At 34.1% G+C, this 18,284-nt stretch overlaps 1 protein-coding gene across 1 annotated transcript in view; it reads right to left on the bottom strand.

The window, feature by feature from the left end:
* STAG1 (STAG1 cohesin complex component) overlaps positions 1-18,284 on the bottom strand; it is a 472,075-nt gene that overhangs the window by 48,633 nt on the left and 405,158 nt on the right. Inside the window, exons 17-21 of the mRNA XM_069564764.1 lie at positions 9,543-9,635; positions 9,351-9,440; positions 8,977-9,180; positions 7,931-8,001; positions 6,428-6,515 (exon numbers count right to left, since the gene is read on the bottom strand). Coding sequence (XP_069420865.1) covers positions 6,428-6,515; positions 7,931-8,001; positions 8,977-9,180; positions 9,351-9,440; positions 9,543-9,635 — 546 coding nt within the window. The remainder of the gene's footprint in view (positions 1-6,427; positions 6,516-7,930; positions 8,002-8,976; positions 9,181-9,350; positions 9,441-9,542; positions 9,636-18,284) is intronic.

Below are 18,284 nucleotides of genomic sequence, written 5' to 3'. Positions count from 1 at the left end.
ATTTCCTCTCCATATAAATTTTAGTATCAAGTTGTCACTTTCTACAAAAAAATTTTGCTGAGATTTTAACTGGAATTGTGCTAAAGCTAAGATCAGTTTGGGGAGAACTGACATTTAAACAACACAGAGCTTTGTAATTCACCAACTTGACATATCTTCATTCATTAAAATCTTCTATCATTAGTGTTTTGATTTCTATCATTAGTGTTTTATAGTTTTCAGTATACATACCCAGCACATATTTTGTTGGATTTATACCTAAGTATTTTGCATCTTTTGGTGCTATTGTAAATGGCACATATTTCTAAAGTTTCCTTTGCCAGTGTTTATTACTAAACAACTGCCTTTTATACATTGTAGTTTGTATCAATTCCATACCCTTATCTTGCCCCTCCTCCATACCTTACCCTACTGGTCTTAAACACCTGGTTTTTAAACTTAAAAAGTAGTAAGTATAATGGTAAAATTTACAATAATTTGCTTTTATTTTTATTGAGGTATAGCTGATTTACAGAGTTGTGTTAGTTTCAGGTATATAGCAAAGTGATTCAGCAATACATACGGGTGTGTGTGTGTGTACACATATTTTTCAGATTCTTTTCCATATAGGTTATTATGAAATACTGAGTATAGTTCCCTGTGCTTTACAGAAGGTCCTGGTTGGTTATCTGTTTTACACATAATACTGTGTATAGTTAATCCCAAACTCCTAAATTAGCTACCCCCTTAAAATTAAGTTTTTTGACCACTACAAATCTCTAGTTTTCCACTGAGAAAGCCACTATTAAAGTCACTGTTAATTTCCTATGTATCATTTCAGAAATAGTTGTCAATCAAAAGGTACATGTATATATAAATCTCATCATCCTTTTAAATTTACATTGTTCTGTTCCTTGCCTTTTTCATAAAATTTCTTCTCACAGAGAATATTATAGAACAAATAATATCAACTCCACTCTTTTAATTATGACTACACAGTTTTACACAGAATCAAAACTGTCCTTCCATAGATAACCAGTTTTCTGTTTCTGGACATTTAAAATTATCTTAAATTTTAAATTTTTATAAGTAATTTTCAATGAATATCTTTGTACCTATGTCCAAGTACATATCTGTAGTCTAAATTCCTCAAACTACTAACGCTCAATGAAAGGTATGTCCACTTTTAATTTTGATAGAGACTGAGAAATAACCTTCCAAAAGGATCACACTAATTTTTTCTCAGAATGGTATCTGAAAGTATGTCAGTATTACAAACAACAACAACAAGAACAACAACAAACAACTCCATAACGTTTTCTGACACATACATACAGTTGAAAATTACTGGAATAGAACCTAGACTGGACAGTGGATGAAACTCAGGTTACTAAGACAAAATAGGCAGCTACTACTAAGATCTGCAAGAGAAGATATGAAGGATGAAACTAAGGAGATGGCAGTAGGGCTAGAAGAATGATGACAGGAAGAGATATTAAGGAGGTAGAATTTTTTAAAAGATCAAAAGTCTCTTGAGGTTAAACACTGCTTCCAAGATACCCTTATACCTCCAGAACCTGACACTCAAACACATTTTTGGTCAATAAGGACCAGAGAATTAAGTAGATGTGTGTGGAAGGGTCGTGAAGATGTTCCAAAAAGTTCTGATATGGCATGCCCAGAGAGTAGTAAGAAGCTGGTAAGTGAAAATATTTCTATGCCCAGTCAATGAGATAAGTATGTAGTCTTTCAAGGAAAGCATGACTACATCGATATACTTCTACAGAAAACAAGGTCCCATTATTTATATAATAAGCCTTATTATAATCATAAGCAATAACTTGACTAAAATTAAACTTAACCCCATACACTACGTTATGTCTAAAGAAATATGTTGAGGGCTTCCTTGGTGGCTCAGTGGTAAAGAATCTACCTACCAATGCAGGAGACAAGTTTGATCCCTGTTTCAGGAAGATCCCATATGTGCAGGAGCAACTAAGCCCATGCACATAACCACTGAGTCTGTGCTCTAGAGTCCAGGAACTGCAACTACCGAAACCTTCAGAAACTCATAAAGCCTGTGCTCTGCAAGAAGAGAATCCACCACAATGAAAAGCCCATGCACTGCAACTAGAGAGCAGCTCCCTCCCACTCACTGCAACTACAGAAGCATGTGCAGCAATGAAGATTCAGCATAGCCAAAAAAAAAAAAAAGAAAGAAAGGTATTGATTTTCAGTTCACAATAATAAAGTATCAGCATCTAATCTCTCCCTATAATTCTCACTAGAACAATACAAAAGAAGTTCAGAAAAAATATAAAAATGCAAAATAAGAGTTTGACATGGGACAAGCATCAGAAGGCATGGGATATTATAAAGAGTAGTATCAAACTAGCAGTAGAAAATTTGAAAATACAATGAAAAGAATTTAAAAGCTTGATTTAAGAAGGTATGAAGCAGTTATGAGGCTTTGGAGAAGTTAAAGTCTATTTGCTTCAGTTTAATAATCAATAAAATGAGAATAACGATGTATATTCCATAGGGTTGTCAAGAGGCGTCAATAAATGCATGCATATAAAGACTTAAAAAAGTATGGTACACAATAAACACAAAACTAAAATTTTCTATTACTGATGGCTTGACAGGTCCAAAGTTACTGACATGATTAACTTTCCTTTTTATGTGTTTAATCACACTATTATTATATAGCAAATATTTACCAAAATAATTAATGAATTTTTCTTTATTGGCTTTCAATTTTTAGAATATGGAAAGATAATTCTTGGAAATATGTATTAAAAGCAGAATTTTAATATTTAATTTTTCTTAGATGTTGCCTAAGAGGAGTTTTAGATAACTTAACAGATATACTAACAAGAAATACAAAACAGGATAAGAAGAATTTAAATATTTAAATTTTTTTGCCTTCATTTTTTTACTAAAAAAAAAAAGTATGAATACAATAAATTCTGAAACACACGTTCTATATAAGCTAATGACTACTGTGTCAAGGAGTTGCAGTAAAAGTCATGTTTTCCATAGGTTAAGAATTCATTAGCATAGGGCAGGGCCTAAACAGACCTTGGAATATATTCTTGAGCCAGAAAGTATGGTAATGCTCAAAAAGATATTTAAAGCACACAGGAGCAGGCTGAAAAGAAATTCTGTCTGGCTAAATATGACAATTTGAGCACCAAAATAAATAACCATAGTACTGTTTTAACCAGATGAACAGAACAGGAATAAAATAGGAAACTATAAGTCCATTATGCTACTAAATTTTTAAAAATAAGTTTAAAATTTAAAAGGTAAATTAATGAACAAATACATAAGTAAATAACTATTGGGAGTAAGGAAAAGCTCTTTCTTACAGCGGAGGGCCAACAAATAAATACAAAATAAAAGACAGAAAATCACCACTTAAGTTACCATTTTGTGATCATAGTAATAAATGAGTCAGGCAAAATCATAAATGAATGCTCAAATTATTATGTCAAAGTTTGATAGGAAACAGGATTATATAGTCTTAAGGAATCTTCCCATAGATTACTTACACATTAAAAAAGAACATGGCAACTCTACACAGGAGTTACTTGGCAGACCTCACTTACTAAAGTGATCAAAATTATTACCAATACTGAACAAACTGCCATCATGTGCTTCCTGATGTGATTCACTGAAAACAGAGTACCATTTACGTAGCATTCCTGCCAAGAATGCATAATCTAAATCTAAACATGCAGATCAGATAAAACTACATGGAGAACATTCTATAAAATAACTGGTCTGTACTCTTCAAAATGTGATAAAAGATAAGCCTGAATGACCATTCAGATTTAAAGGAGACAAAAAAAAAAAACCCCAAAGATATTACAAAAATGTAATGCATTATTATGACTTGGATCCAGGGCTGGAGAAAAATTCTAGAGTATTGTTAATATTTATTTTTACACATGCATATTATTATATGGGGAGAAGAGAGAAAGAGGGAGCGAGCAAGCGCAAACGTGAGTGTGCAACTACGGGAAATAGACAGCTGATGAACTGAAGGAAACAAGTTAATTTTTCTAACTTTTTTTATAATTCAACTTTAAAAATGTATTTTATGAACAGCTAGATTTTTAAAAATTTGGTTTTACATATTCTACTGTAATAGTTAAAATAGCACTGAAATGAGATCATGGAAAGAGGAGAGAAAAAAAGAATTCAGTTAATCCCAAAGAGTGGGACTGTAAAACTTCTCATTGAAATGGTTACCATAGAAAATGAACAGTCAACCATGAAAGGACAATACAGTTCCACAAACAGTTGGTAAATAAATTTTAATCTATCTTCAAAATGTTAAGCATAACTGAGGCTTAATAACAGTACACATTGTAGTGGTTTTTTGATATATATTTTGGATTCTAAATGAAAGGAACAGAACTGGAATCTAAAAAAGCAAGCTTGCATGGCAATGGCTACACACTCCAGTATTCTTGCCTGGAGAATTTCATGGACAGAATGGACAGAATTTCATGGACAGAAGAGCCTGGTGAGCTACAGTTACGGGGCTGCAAACAGTTGGACACAACTGAGCGACTAACACTTCTACTTTTTTTTTTCTCATGGTCCTATGAAGAAATGACTGAATTCATGGTTTGGATTTTCAATACTGGGTATCTAAAGAGATGTTTCTAAGAGCTGTTAAATGCTAAATAATTTCTAATTGCTAAAATGAGTAAGAGTACAATCTAGTAATGATGTACTCAAAATGCATACACGTGATTAAAGTTTAAAGAATGTGTCTAAGAAGTTAACAAAGCTAAAGCAAATATCACATAAATATGTTCTTTTACTCAAAGAAATTAAAATATGGGGTAAATAATGCACATGTAGTACAAATAAATAACAGAAAACCAGCATAATCACCAAAAAATACTGAGACTATAACAAGTCACATCTAAAACAAAAAATGATATTGACTATAAAGCAATTATCATTCAATTATAAATAAATAATATTTAAAAAGACCACTGAGAAATGCTGGTATTGAGAATTAAAAATAAATTTAGATATAGTTATAATCTCCAGATAAAACAGCAAAGTGCTATTCTTATTCTCTTCTTGAGGAAAATAAGTAGACCAAAAAAAGATTATCTTAACTCTATCATTTCAACTCTGAAGCACAGCTTAGAGTATCAGTGAATTGCATTTAGGCAACTGAAAAGTTTGAGATAAAAAGAGGATGAAAGTTGGAAGAGTCAACAATAAATGAAGAACAAACAAGGGGTCAAATATTCAACATTTTTGCACAAACTGTAATAAAACATCTACTACAATCAGGGACATTTATTATTAAGAGTCCCTACAAAGTAGAGATCAAAAACATGAATTAAGGCAACTTAAGATTTTATCATAGCAATAATAAAGCATGGTTTCTACAATTAAGTTTTAATGTGAACTGATAATTTTGTTACATCTATTGACATTCTTATTGCTTTAGTATAATGAAGTGTCATCTAAGCATTCCATATTACCTAAACAGGAATGGATGAACTCACCCTTAAACATCATCTGTACCTAACCACAGGGATAGTATTAATATTTTGGTCTATATGAATGAGTGTCTACAATGTACAAAATAACTCTTACTTCTTAACAACAGATTGTTACTTTTAATTAGCAATAATTATCATTGCTAATTAATAACTCACAATTTAATTCTCATATAGAAGTACTATATTCTTAATTCTCTGTATGATAGCTGACAGAATCTCTTTCAGACTAGAGAAACTTTTTCACTCCAACTTACTTATGAATACAAAAAAGTCTAAAATCTGCTAAAAACCTCTAAACTTATTTAACTATGATTCTTCCACAAAAACGAAGCCATATCTAAGGCTTACTCTTATTAATACCTAGAACAGTGCCTGAAACACACATGATCAGAAATTTTCATTATATTAAATTGATCAGGTTTTGAAATTGCTTCTAGATTAATTAATGGTATTTTCCCTAAAAGAGTGACAATACTTACTTCAAAATTAAATATTCATATTAAACTTCTGCTACATTATAGCAAACTTTTTCTATTTTTTTCTGTTCAAATCTGAAGGTAAAATATACCTATCTGTAACACTCAATCACTATGGTGATAATTCTCAGAGGAGGTGGCTGCATTTAAGAATTGTCAACTATGTTTCCATGAAAGGCTTTTGATAATCCTACATGATCTCAGAAAAGCTTAGCTTTCTAAAATAACACAGAAGGACTTTGCTGGCGGTCCAGTGGGTAAGACTTTGTGCTCCCAATGCAGGAGGGCTGTGTTTGATCCCTGGTTGGGAAACTAAATCCCATATGCATCCTGCAATGGAGTTGTAAGCTGCAACTAAGACCCAACACAGCCAAAATTAATAAGTAAATAAATAAATAAAATGACATGGAAGGAATAACGATAAACTCCTACCTGTTCTGGCATAGCTCCATGTTCAATTCCAGTCTTCAATAATCTGTAGCAATTACCAAATAGATCCCATTTTGTGAGATCATGAGCACTAAAATAAACAAAGATGCATTAACTTTATTCTAGAGTGGAGGAAAGTTTAAATTTGTTGAGCTCAGTTTCACTGGGGGAAAAATAACATAATTTCATTTTCCAGTAGAAGTGTAAAAGTTCCATAAGGAAATGTTCAAGTCTCCAAACTTAGAAGGAAAAAAGAGAAAGAGGGGGAGAGACAAAGAGAGAGAGTGAAAAGAAAAAAAGAGGGAAGAGAGGAATGAGTGGGAGAGAAGAGGACAGAGGTGGGTAGAGAAAGAGAGTAGAAGTTGATATTAGGAATTCATTAAGAGAAATCAATAATAATAAAACTTCATATGTTTAAGTGAAAGTAACCATTTCTCTATTATATTTTAAAGCATATTTAAACAAATTCATTTACAATTTCAAAGTATAAATACATGTGTATTTTTGAAAGATATCTGTAATCATCACAAGATGGAGACAACAGACATGAAAGACAAAGTCAGGGTAAGGGAAATATAGCACAGTTCAAAACCTTTAGTACAACTGTCTATATGGGCTGAGGACTTCTGAATGAGGTAAGACTGACACTGTAAATTCTCATGAGCTCTGCTACTAAAAACAGTATGATTACTGGCTGTCAACTTTTATTTTCATGTATCAAAATATTTTCTTGAAAAGGAGTTTTGACACTGGTTGTCAGCTTTTATTTTCAGATGTCAAAATATTTTTTTCAGATATGAGTCTGTTTCTCCATGGAATTCCAAAAATGTACTTGTGTATATAGAAAAGACTTAGATTGTAGACATTGTTTTTGAAATGACTCTGACGTATTCATTAAAGTAAGAGCTATACCTAAATATTCTTTTTCACAACAAAGTTCTTTACTTCTCCCTCTTTATGGAGAAGAGAAGCATGCTTCATTACAAGGGACATGTAAAGTAGAATTTGAAAATGATACCTATTTCTGATCTGAGCCTTTTTTCCTTACTCAAATCCAACTATTCTGTCTACACAGTAAGAACATAATAATAAACAGACAAACAAGAATAATTCAGGGAAAAAAGCATATGGAAATAACTTTTATGGCTTTTGTCAAAATTGTGATTCTTATTTAGCAAGCTTTCTAAGATCTATGAACTGAAAATTATACCTACAAAACTCTAGCTTACAGAATAAGCCCATCTAATTTGTTAATAAAACTAATTATCTTCAAGTTTTTACAGTGTAGAGTGTACATTCACTATGCTGAAAGATAAATCTTATTCTGTAAGTCATCAAATAATAACAAAAAACTCAATTTATTTTGGGTAAATGAGTAATAAAAAATTTACATCTCAATATTTCTCTAAAATTTCCCATTGTTACACAGATGTTAAACATTACAGTTTGTTTTATGTTAACTAATATAGGATATTTACTAAATCTACTTTAAATAAAATGACATACTTGTGAAAAGAGGTTAACCGCTTTAATGTAGAAAGAACATTGTAAATATCATCATCATCAGCTTCTTCTCCCTATAAACAGAAAGCAGATAGCACCTCACTACCATAAATTTACTCATCCTCAGATTCACATGAAAGCGTACCAATACACACCATATAAAGAAAAATTCTTTTAAATTATACAAAAAGTACATATTCACTGTTGGTAAATGAGAAAGTACAAATAAGCAAAATACCAGAAAATAAACAACACCTGTAAGTCCAAAACCGAGAGATGACCACTTTTGCATTTTAAACAATGTCATAAACATGACTTTGTACCCTTTTCTGGATAAATTCCTTGCAACTGCTGAGTGGAAGGATATATACTTTAAAGATTTTAATGGTTATTTCAAACATTTTACTGACTGTCACTTATATGTGTAACTGCAAAATCACAATGAAAAATTTTAAATAGTTGAAAAAAATTAAGTTAAAATTAAAAATAGGGGAAAATTGATTATAGGGATTAAAAAGAAATCCTATGAGCCTGGGTGTCAGGACATACAAAGCTGTGGGAATTCCAAGTTGCCTTATATAGACGGAAGGAAGACGGCAAGACTCAGGAATCACAGAAATAATTATAAAAGTAACCAGTTGGAGGTGCTTGCTGCTTTCTTAGGCACACCACTGGTGAGCAGCCATTCTTTATTAGCACACTTTATTTTCATGTTCTATTCATTAGTACATCACAGTAGTTCAGTAATATTAAAATGCAAATTAGATTCCAGGAATAGAAAATGAAAAACATAAGTTAAAAAATCTGACCTTAAAAAAGATTTTCCTTTAAAGAAAAAAAAAAATCTGCCCGTTATGAAACAGGTTTTTTAAAATAAAAATAAAGTGTAACTAAGGCTGATCTTTATAAAATGAACTGCAATAATGCTGCCAAGCTGTGAAAACGTTTCTACTAAGTTTCATTTTAAAATGGAAAAATTTACAAACTCAGCTACCTTGAATAATTATTAGCCAAAATTATTATATGTATACATTAACTTTAAAACCAACCTCTTGTAATAGATCTTCCACAGAATGATTGAATCGATCTACAAACTCATCAATCAGTTGGCTTCGAGCTATGTCAACTCTGTTCTGGATGGTATACTCTTCACTGCATAAGATGCTATAGGTTTTACTGCAGGCTTCCAGAACATCTGATTCTACATGTTTCTCCACAACAAATTTAATCTGTTTTAATAAAGCGTCTAGATGCTGCAGAGGAAAAAAAACTAGGATATTTAGATTAATAACAAAAAACAAAACTAAGCATCTGTCACATAATAAGCCTACATATTATATGAAAATAAAATACTCCAAAAAAAAAACAATCCAGTTAATAAAACAGACTATAATAGCAGAATTTCAATTTTACAGTTCCTTACCTTTTCCATTCTACCTGTGCTATAAATTTCTAGATCAAAATACTGTGGGATTTGTAGCAAGTTTGCTACCTTCTCTGCATCTGCAGAATACTAGAAGAAGAAGGAAAGAAAAAGATGTAACTACTTTAATAGTATAGTGTAGTAAGCAAATTTGGTGGCATACTATCACAAAACTGAAAATGGAAACTGTACCTTTGACAGCAACATCGGCAGTGTGATAATAAAATGCTCAGTCAATTTGTTTCTATCATCAATTTGAGTTTTCCTTTCTTTGGCAGTTAGCACCTAGAAATAAATTTAAATGTGTAAAGAATAAGTGTCATGTACTAATGTATAAATCTAGAATGTTACAAAGATGATGAAGCACTGGCAGATAATAAAACAGAATTTGCAGAAAAGCTTAACAAACGACTAAAATAAATGTATCTAGTTTTACTCAAATTACTAATAAACATGTACTCTTCCTTTATTAAACAGGGCTTCCCTCTTAGTTCAGTCAGTAAAGACTCTGCCTGCAGTGCAGGAGACCCGGGTTCAATCCCTGGGTCGGGAAGATCCCCTGGAGAAGGAAATGGCTACCCACCCACTCCAGTATTCTTGCCTGGAAAATCCCATGGACAGAGGAGCCTGGTGGGCTGCAGTCCATGGGGTTGCGAAGAGTCGGGCATGACTGAGCAACTAACACTAATAAACATGTACTCTTCTTTTATTAAATAGCTACTTATTTTAGATAAATTATTACTTGTTTAGATTAAATCAAAACAAAAACATTTCTAAAAAGCCAGTTACAATATTTGAGACAGAGGGGTATAGCCTGTGGTCACTGAGCACACTAGAGCCCTTCACCTTAACCTGTACTCAACTAGTTAAACCATAGGTGGTTCCAAAAATAAAACATTAAAATGCAGGCTCAGTGAGGATAATTATTTCCCCAAAGTATTCTGCAGTTTGAAGGAACTTGCCACCATAATTTTGAATGATTTTACAGGACAGAAACATTCCAATATAAACTGCTACTTTATAAATGTAAACCTCAATGTCTGATAACATATGAAAGAACAGGACGTCCTATTTAATTGTTTTTTCAGGGGCTTTATTGCTTTTCAATAAAATCATGGCATCTGGTCCTAACACTTCAATTAGATGGGGAAACAATGTAAATAGTGACAGACTTTACTTTCTTGGGCTCCAAAATCACTGCAGGTGGTGACTGCAGCCATGAAATTAAAAGACGCTTGCTCCTTGGAAGAAAAGCTATGACAAACCTAAACAGTGCATTAAAAAGCAGAGACATTTCTTTGCCATCAAAGGTCCGTATAGTCAAAGGTATGGGTTTATCCAGTAGTCATGTATGGATGTGAGAGTTAGACCAAAAAGAAGGCTGAGCATCCAAGAATTGATGCTTTTGAACTGTGGTGCTGGAGAACTCTTGAGAGTCCCTTGCACAGACAGCAAGATCAAACCAGTCAATCTTAAAGGAAATCAACCGTGTATATTCAATGGAAGACTGATGCCACTGAAGCTGAAGCTCTAATACTTTGGCCGCCTGATGTTAAGAGCAGACTTATTAGAAAAGACCAGTGCTGGGAAAGACTGAAGGCAGGAGGAGAAGGGGACAATAGAGGATGAGGTGGTTCGATGGCATCACCGACTCGATGGACACGAGTTTGAGCAAGCTCCAGGAGATGGTGAAGGACAGGGAACTCTGGCGTGCTACAGTCCATGGGGTCGCAAAGAGTTGGACATGACTGAGCAACTGAACAACAACTGTTCTTCAACCTCTTAAAACATAAAATAAACATTTTGGAATGATCTACCACCAAGTGTCAAGCTTGGTTTTGCACAAAATAATTAAAGGGGCTACATATAAAATGAAATGTATATGTATATAGAAATGTATTTAGAATATTTAGAAGTCTTCAAATTCGTTAGACAATGTATGAAAGGTCTAAGGATATTGATTTTAGGGTAATAGCTATCGTCAATTAAATGGTCATTGTGTCAGGCACTCTATGTACATGAATTTATTTAATCCTCACGGAATCTTCGATGGGAGAGCAAAAATGGCATACCTATGAAGGGGAATTTGAAAATATCCAACAAAACTGTACACACTTTTTTTCTTTGCCCCAGCTATCTTACTTTAGCAATCTACCCCACCAACACACTTGGTACAAATATGAAATGATACAGGATTATTCACCTCACATTATTTCTAGCAGAAGACTGGCAACAACCAAAACGACTCTCAATAGTGTATCTGCAAAAAGAATCCTATTCAGACATAAGAAAATACAAAAAATCTGCAAGTAAAGTTATGTAGTAATACCCAGGATATACTGTTAAATGAAAATATTAAGGTATAGAACACCATATATAATATGCTATCTTTTGTAGGAGATAGGAAATTGAAAGGGAAGAGAATGGAGAATAAAAATACATGCACCTGTATTTGTACATGCATTTATCTTTATTTGCAAAATGAAACACTGAAGGAGAGATAAAAAAACAAATAAAATTGGATACAGGTAGAAAAGGGGTATAGAGGGAAGGATTTAAGAAAGACTTCTAAACATTCTGATTTTTTAACTAAGTAAATTTTTTATGTATTTCCAAAAAATAAAGATGCGAAACAAAATCAAAGAGGTAAAAACTCTGTTATGCTAAATTGAAGTCAGAAATATTAATATGAATGCATGATTTAAGCACAATACATATAAATATATGTATTTCTTAGCTTTGTATACTAATGGTACCTAGCAGAAATGATAACCAATTGACAATGAGTATTCTTAGTGAATCACAACAAACTGTGGAAAATTCTTCAAGAGATGGGAATACCAGACCACCTAACCTGCCTCTTGAGAAATCTGTATGCAGGTCAAGAAGCAACAGTTTGAATTGGACATGGAACAACAAATTGGTTCCAAACTGGGAAAGCAATACGTCAAGGCTGTATTACTCTCATCCTGCTTATTTAACTTATATGCCAAGTATATCATGAGAAATGCTGGACTGGATGAAGCACAAGCTGGAATCTACACTGCCAGGAGAAATATCAATAACTTCAGATATGCAGATGACACCACCTTTATGGCAGAAAGCAAAGAGCTAAAGAGCCTCTTGATTAAAGTGAAAGAGGAGAGTGAAAAAGCTGGCTTAAAACTCAACATTCAGAAAACGAAGATCATGGCATCCAGTCCCATCACTTCACGGCAAATAGATGGGGAAACAGTGGAAACAGTGGCTGACTTTACTTTTCTGGGCTCCAAAATCACTGCAGATGGTGACCGCAGCCATGAAATTAAGATACTTGCTCCCTGGAAGAAAAGCTATGACCAACCTAGACAGCATATTAAAAAGCAGAGACATTACTTTGCCAACAAAGGTCTGTCTAGTCAAAGCTATGGTTTTTCCAGTAGTCATGTATGGATGTGAGAGTTGGACCATAAAGAAAGCTGAGTGCTGAAGAACTGATGCTTTCGAACTATGGTGTTGGAGAAGACTCTTGAGAGTCCCTTGGACTGTAGGGAGGTCTAACCAGTCCATCCTAAAGGAAATCAACCCTGAATATTCATTGGAAGGACTGATGTTGAAGCTGAAACTCTAATACTTTGGCTACGTGATGCAAAGAGCTGACTCATTTGAAAAGACCCTGATGCTGGGAAAGACTGAAGGCGGTATGAGAGGGGGACAAGAGAGGATGAGATGGCTGGATGGCATCACCGACTCAATGGACATGAATTTGAGTAAACTCTGAGAGTTGGTGATGGACAGGGAGGCCTGGTGTGCTGCAGTCCATGGGGTCGCAAGCATCGGACCTGACTGAGCGACTGAACTGAACTGATCCTTAGTGAGAAGATTTTTATTTTTACATATCACTCTTTATCAAAAGGAACTACTGCTCGTGAGCGAGTCCTGTTCTAGGGTAATGTAGCCTACAGCATGGCTTCCAAAAGACCATTGTCTCCTAGTATTCATGCCCTTAATAGAATCTCTTCCAAAAATGAATAAGGCTGACATGTGTAACCTAAAGAATACTGTGGGAATTATGCTATATGACTTTTGAGGTCATAAAAGACATAGAAGTGTCCACTTTATTCTCTCTTGGACCATTCATTCTGGGGGAGGCTTGCAGCCTTGAAACAGTACTACTAAGAGGTCAACATGGTAAGGATCTAAGGCTTCCTACCAACAATAAACACTAACTTACCAATCATGTGACTAAACCATTACGGAAGTAGCAAATTTACTATCAAGACTCCAGAGGTTAAGGCCCTGGCTATATCTTAACTGTAACCCTATGAGACAATCTAAAGTAAAAAACAGCTAAGTCATTCACAAATTTCTGACCTACAGAAACTATATGAGACAATGAATACTTATTCCTTTAAGCCTTAACGTTTGGAGTACAGTTGTTCCCCTTAACTGTGTGGGATACATTCCAAGATGCCCAGTGGATATCTGAAATTGCTAATTGCCCTGAACCCTTGATATAGTATGTTTTTTACCATCATGAACATGCCTATGATAAAGTTAAATCAATAAATCAGGCATAGTGTGCGATTAACAGTAACAGAAAATTATAATATACTGCAATAAAACATGAATGTGGTCTCTCTCTTTCAAAATATTTTATATAAATTTAATGCCTTTTCCACCTTAACTAAGAATTCATCAAGTATTGTGGCCATCACTTTTGCAGTTTGATGTATGACACTAAACAAACAGGAATTTCCTTTTCCTTCCTCATAATGTCACAGACAGAAATTTATTCTTAATGAACATCTTTGCAAACTCAGTACATATTTTTTTCTCTTCCTGTTAAGTCTAGAACTTTCATCTTTTCACTTATAGGAAGCAGTTATGGGTTTTCTTTGACATATCCAAAATGCCAGCATCAATACTCTGTACATTCAGGTCAATATTAAGTACAATAAGGGATACTTGAACACGATCACAGCAACACTATTATAGCAGATTTGATAACCTACAAGAGCTATGAAGTGTCTAACTGGTGGAGTACATTGGACAATGGTATGATTCACTTTCCTGGTAGGATGGAGAGAGACAAAGCTGGATGTGTGAGAATTTTTACCATGCTTCTCAGCATAGCATGCAACTTCAAACTTATCAAATTTTCCATTTAATATTCTGGACCATAGTTGATTGGTAATTAAAACCTGGGGAGAGAAATGATGGATAAGGGACAACTACTGCAATTTTTTTAAACGTAGTAATAGATTACTAATATAAGCAGTAAAGGTAGAAAGTGAGCCTGGAACATTTTGCTCTAAAAGAAAGCACTCAAAAAGTGGTAGTATGTCAAAATGACAAGAAATTAGCCCAAAGGGGCTGTGAGTCAAAATTACATTCTGTCATTGCTTCATCAATTTCTCTAAGTTTTTTTTTTTCCCATTTGTAGCATTTTAAGGGAAATTGTGGTGTATCATTTCACCCCTAATATTTAAGTGTGTATTTAACAGATGAACATGCAAGAACAGACTTTACATCTCCAATATTAAACAATAATCGCTTATTATCATTACATACTCAGTCACTACTTTTCTCAGTCTTTACTTTTTGGAATCATTCCTGTATTCATGTGGGTGTGCTAGGTCGCTTCAGTTTTGTCTGACTCTTTACAACCCTACAGACTGTAGCCCTCCAGATTTCTTTGTCCATGGGATTTTCCAGGCAAGATTCTGGAGCAGGTTGCCATGACATCCTCCAGGGGACCTTCTTGACCCAAGGTTCAAGTCTCTTAAGTCTCCTGCACTGGTGTGCGGGTTCTTTACCACTAGCGCCACTTGGGAAGCCCTATGTTCATATTTAATGAAATTATTAATATGGTTAAATTTGTATCAGCCACTGGGCTATTTGTTATCTATGTATCTTTTTTTCCTCCCCTCTTTTCATTCTTTGTTGTCTTCTTTGCAATTAAACATTCTTCAGCATGCAATTGGAACTTCTCTGTTGATTCTGTTCTCCTTTTTTAGGTATGAGAGGTTGCTCTAGGGGTTACAATATATCAAAAGCTCTTCAACTTATTACAAACAACTTCAAATTAATAATGAATTAATTATAACAAAATACAGCAATGTTACTCCAAGAGAGTTCTATTTCCTTTACACTTCTTTGTGCTATTGTCACACATCAGTGTATATTACAATCTTAACACTACAATGCTAGTACTATTGCTTTAAAATAATCTCATGTCCCTTTAAAAATTAAAAAAAAAAAACACAGCCGTTTATGCCCACTCACATCTTTATCATTTCTAGTACTTTCTATTTCTTCCTGTGGATTATAGTTTGCATTCTTTACAACTTAAAGGATTTTTTTTTTTTTTAGTGTTTCTTGAAAGGCAGGTCTTTTAAACAATGTGTCTCTCAATCTTTGTTTATATAGGAATGTTTTCATTTCACCTTCATACTTGTAAAATAATTTTACTGAATTTAGAATTCTTGGTTGGCAATTTTGTTGTCTTTCAGTGACTGTCATTTTACTGTCTTCTGGCCTTAACTATTTCTGATAAGTCAAACTATTAAAGTTATTGCTGCTGTCCTCCACATTCTTTTTTACTTGCTGCTTTAAAGATTTTTCATTTTTGTCTTTCAACAATGTGACCTGTGTTTACACTATTTCGTTTTTTAAAAATTTCTTGGATCTGTGGATAAACATTTCTCACCAAATTTGGGTCTTCTCTGGCAATTATTAACATTCCTTTAAATGTTTTCCTTCTTGTCTCCTTCTCTCTTTCCTTTCTTTCTAGGACTCCACTACACAAAGCTGGTGCACTTGATGCTGTTTCATACATTTCTTAAGCTCTGCCATTTCTCTTCATCTTTTTCCCTGTTTTTTTCAAAATGAACAATTTCTATTAATCTTTCATGTTCACTGTTACTTCTGTCATCTAAAATCTGTTGAGCTCATCTAATAAATTATAAATTTCTGTTATTGTAATTTTCAACTCATAAATTAGCATTTGAAAAACAAATTACTCACTCCTTATTTCTTGTTACCATATTTTCCTATAAGTCTTTGAACACATTTACAAAAAGGGCTCTGAAGTATCTGTTAAATCCAACTGGGCCTCATGAGAAGCCATTTCTTGTTTCTAAGCTTTTTAACACTTTAAATTAATTTTGATTTTTTTAACCTGCCCTGGGTCTTTATTGCTGAACGTGGGCTTTCTCTGGTTGTAGTAAGTCAGGACTGCTCTTCATTGTGGTGCATGGGCTTCTCACTGTGGTGGCTTCTCTTGCTGCAGAGAACAGGCTCTAGGCATTTAGACTTCAGTAGTTGTGGCATGTGGGATCTTCCCTGAATAGGGATCAAACTAGTATCCCCAGGACTGGCAAGTGGATTCTTAACCACTGGACCACCAGGAAAGCCCCTGAGAAATCATTTCTATTGTCTACTTCCCCCCCCCCCCCCAGAGTATGGTCACACTAGACTGTTCATTTCTTTTTTTGGCACGGGTCCAATTTTTATAGAAAAGCAGACATTTTGGGGTACCTTGTAACAGCTATGTATTTCAAAGTTATTTTCCTAAGTTTCACTTTAACAAATTAATCTTTAATTGAAACTGTGTAACTTGTCTCTCACATGATGGATGGTTTCTGTTTGGAATTTTATTTATTTATTTATTTATTTTTAAACTGTCTTTCCAGAAGTTTCTTCCGTGTTTCTATATCACTGGTTAACCAATGATTTGGCAGAGATTGTGTTCAAATGCTTCAAATTTATAAGATTCCTCCTCTCTGACACCTGATTTGCTGTGGGATAGGGAGTACATTCAAGGTTCAGTCAGTTTGTTAGTTTCCTTGATTTTTATTTTCTGTTGGGTTCTCTCACGTTACCCAATCAGCCAGGGATGTATAAAGAGTTTATTAAACCTTTTACCATTTTCTCGTTTCCAGTATTTTTATGGTTAGATTCTTGGCTGGTCCACTACTCTTACCAATTGCAGATACAATCTCTGAATGTTACAGGTGAAAGTTTCTCTTATGTGTGTTTCTTTCATTACTAGTTGACAAAGTTGTAGATGTTTCCCTCTTGTCCCATATTGAGTCTTTTCTCTCTGACAGCAATTGCATGCTGGTTTTTGCATACAGTGCCGCTCTGGTAAAATTAGAGATGTCACCATTCAAGCTTGTGGGCTGCGTGCATTGTAACCCTAGGCAAAAAGGCTATAGACTCCTATAGCTTTAAACTGAAGCTTCAGCAGTTTTTCAAGAATATAAGCACACCTCATTATATTTTGCAGATACTGCATTAAAAAAAAAAAATCCACCAAGTTGGAACTCTGTGACAACCCTGTTTGAGCAAGTCTATTGGTGCCATTTTTCCAGTAGCATTTGCTCACTTTGTGTTTCTGCGTCACATTTTGGTAATTCTGGCACTATTTTAAACTTTTTCATCATTATTATTAGATTTGTTCTGGTGTGAACAACAATCTTTGATGTTACCACTTAATTTGTTTTGCAGTGCCACAAAACATGCCCATATAAAATGGGGAACTTACTCGATGAATGTTGTGTCTCACTGCTGCTCCAGCAACTAGCTGTTCTCCCATCTTTCACCCTTTCCTCAGGCTTCTCTACTCCCTGAGACTCAACAAAATTGAAATTAATAACCCTACTAACCCCTAATAAGCCTCTTAAGTGTTCAGGTGAAAAGAAGCTTCATCACGTATCTCTCACTTTAAATCAAAAGCTTGATGCAGGTGAAAGAAGAGGGTGAAAAAGCTAGCTTAAAACTCAACATTCAAAAAACTAGATCATGCCATCTGGTAATATCACTTCATGGCAAATATATGGGGAAACAATGGAAACAGTGACAGACTTTATTTTCTTGGGCTCCAAACTCACTGTGAATGGCGGCTGCAGCCATGATTTTAAAAGATGCTTGCTCCTTGGAAGAAAAGCT

This window comes from Ovis canadensis, chromosome 1 (assembly GCF_042477335.2).
Source record: "Ovis canadensis isolate MfBH-ARS-UI-01 breed Bighorn chromosome 1, ARS-UI_OviCan_v2, whole genome shotgun sequence".
Classification (NCBI taxonomy): Eukaryota; Metazoa; Chordata; class Mammalia; order Artiodactyla; family Bovidae; genus Ovis; species Ovis canadensis.
The sequence above is the reverse complement of the archived record's forward strand: the minus strand, read 5'-3'. Positions and strand labels throughout refer to the sequence as shown.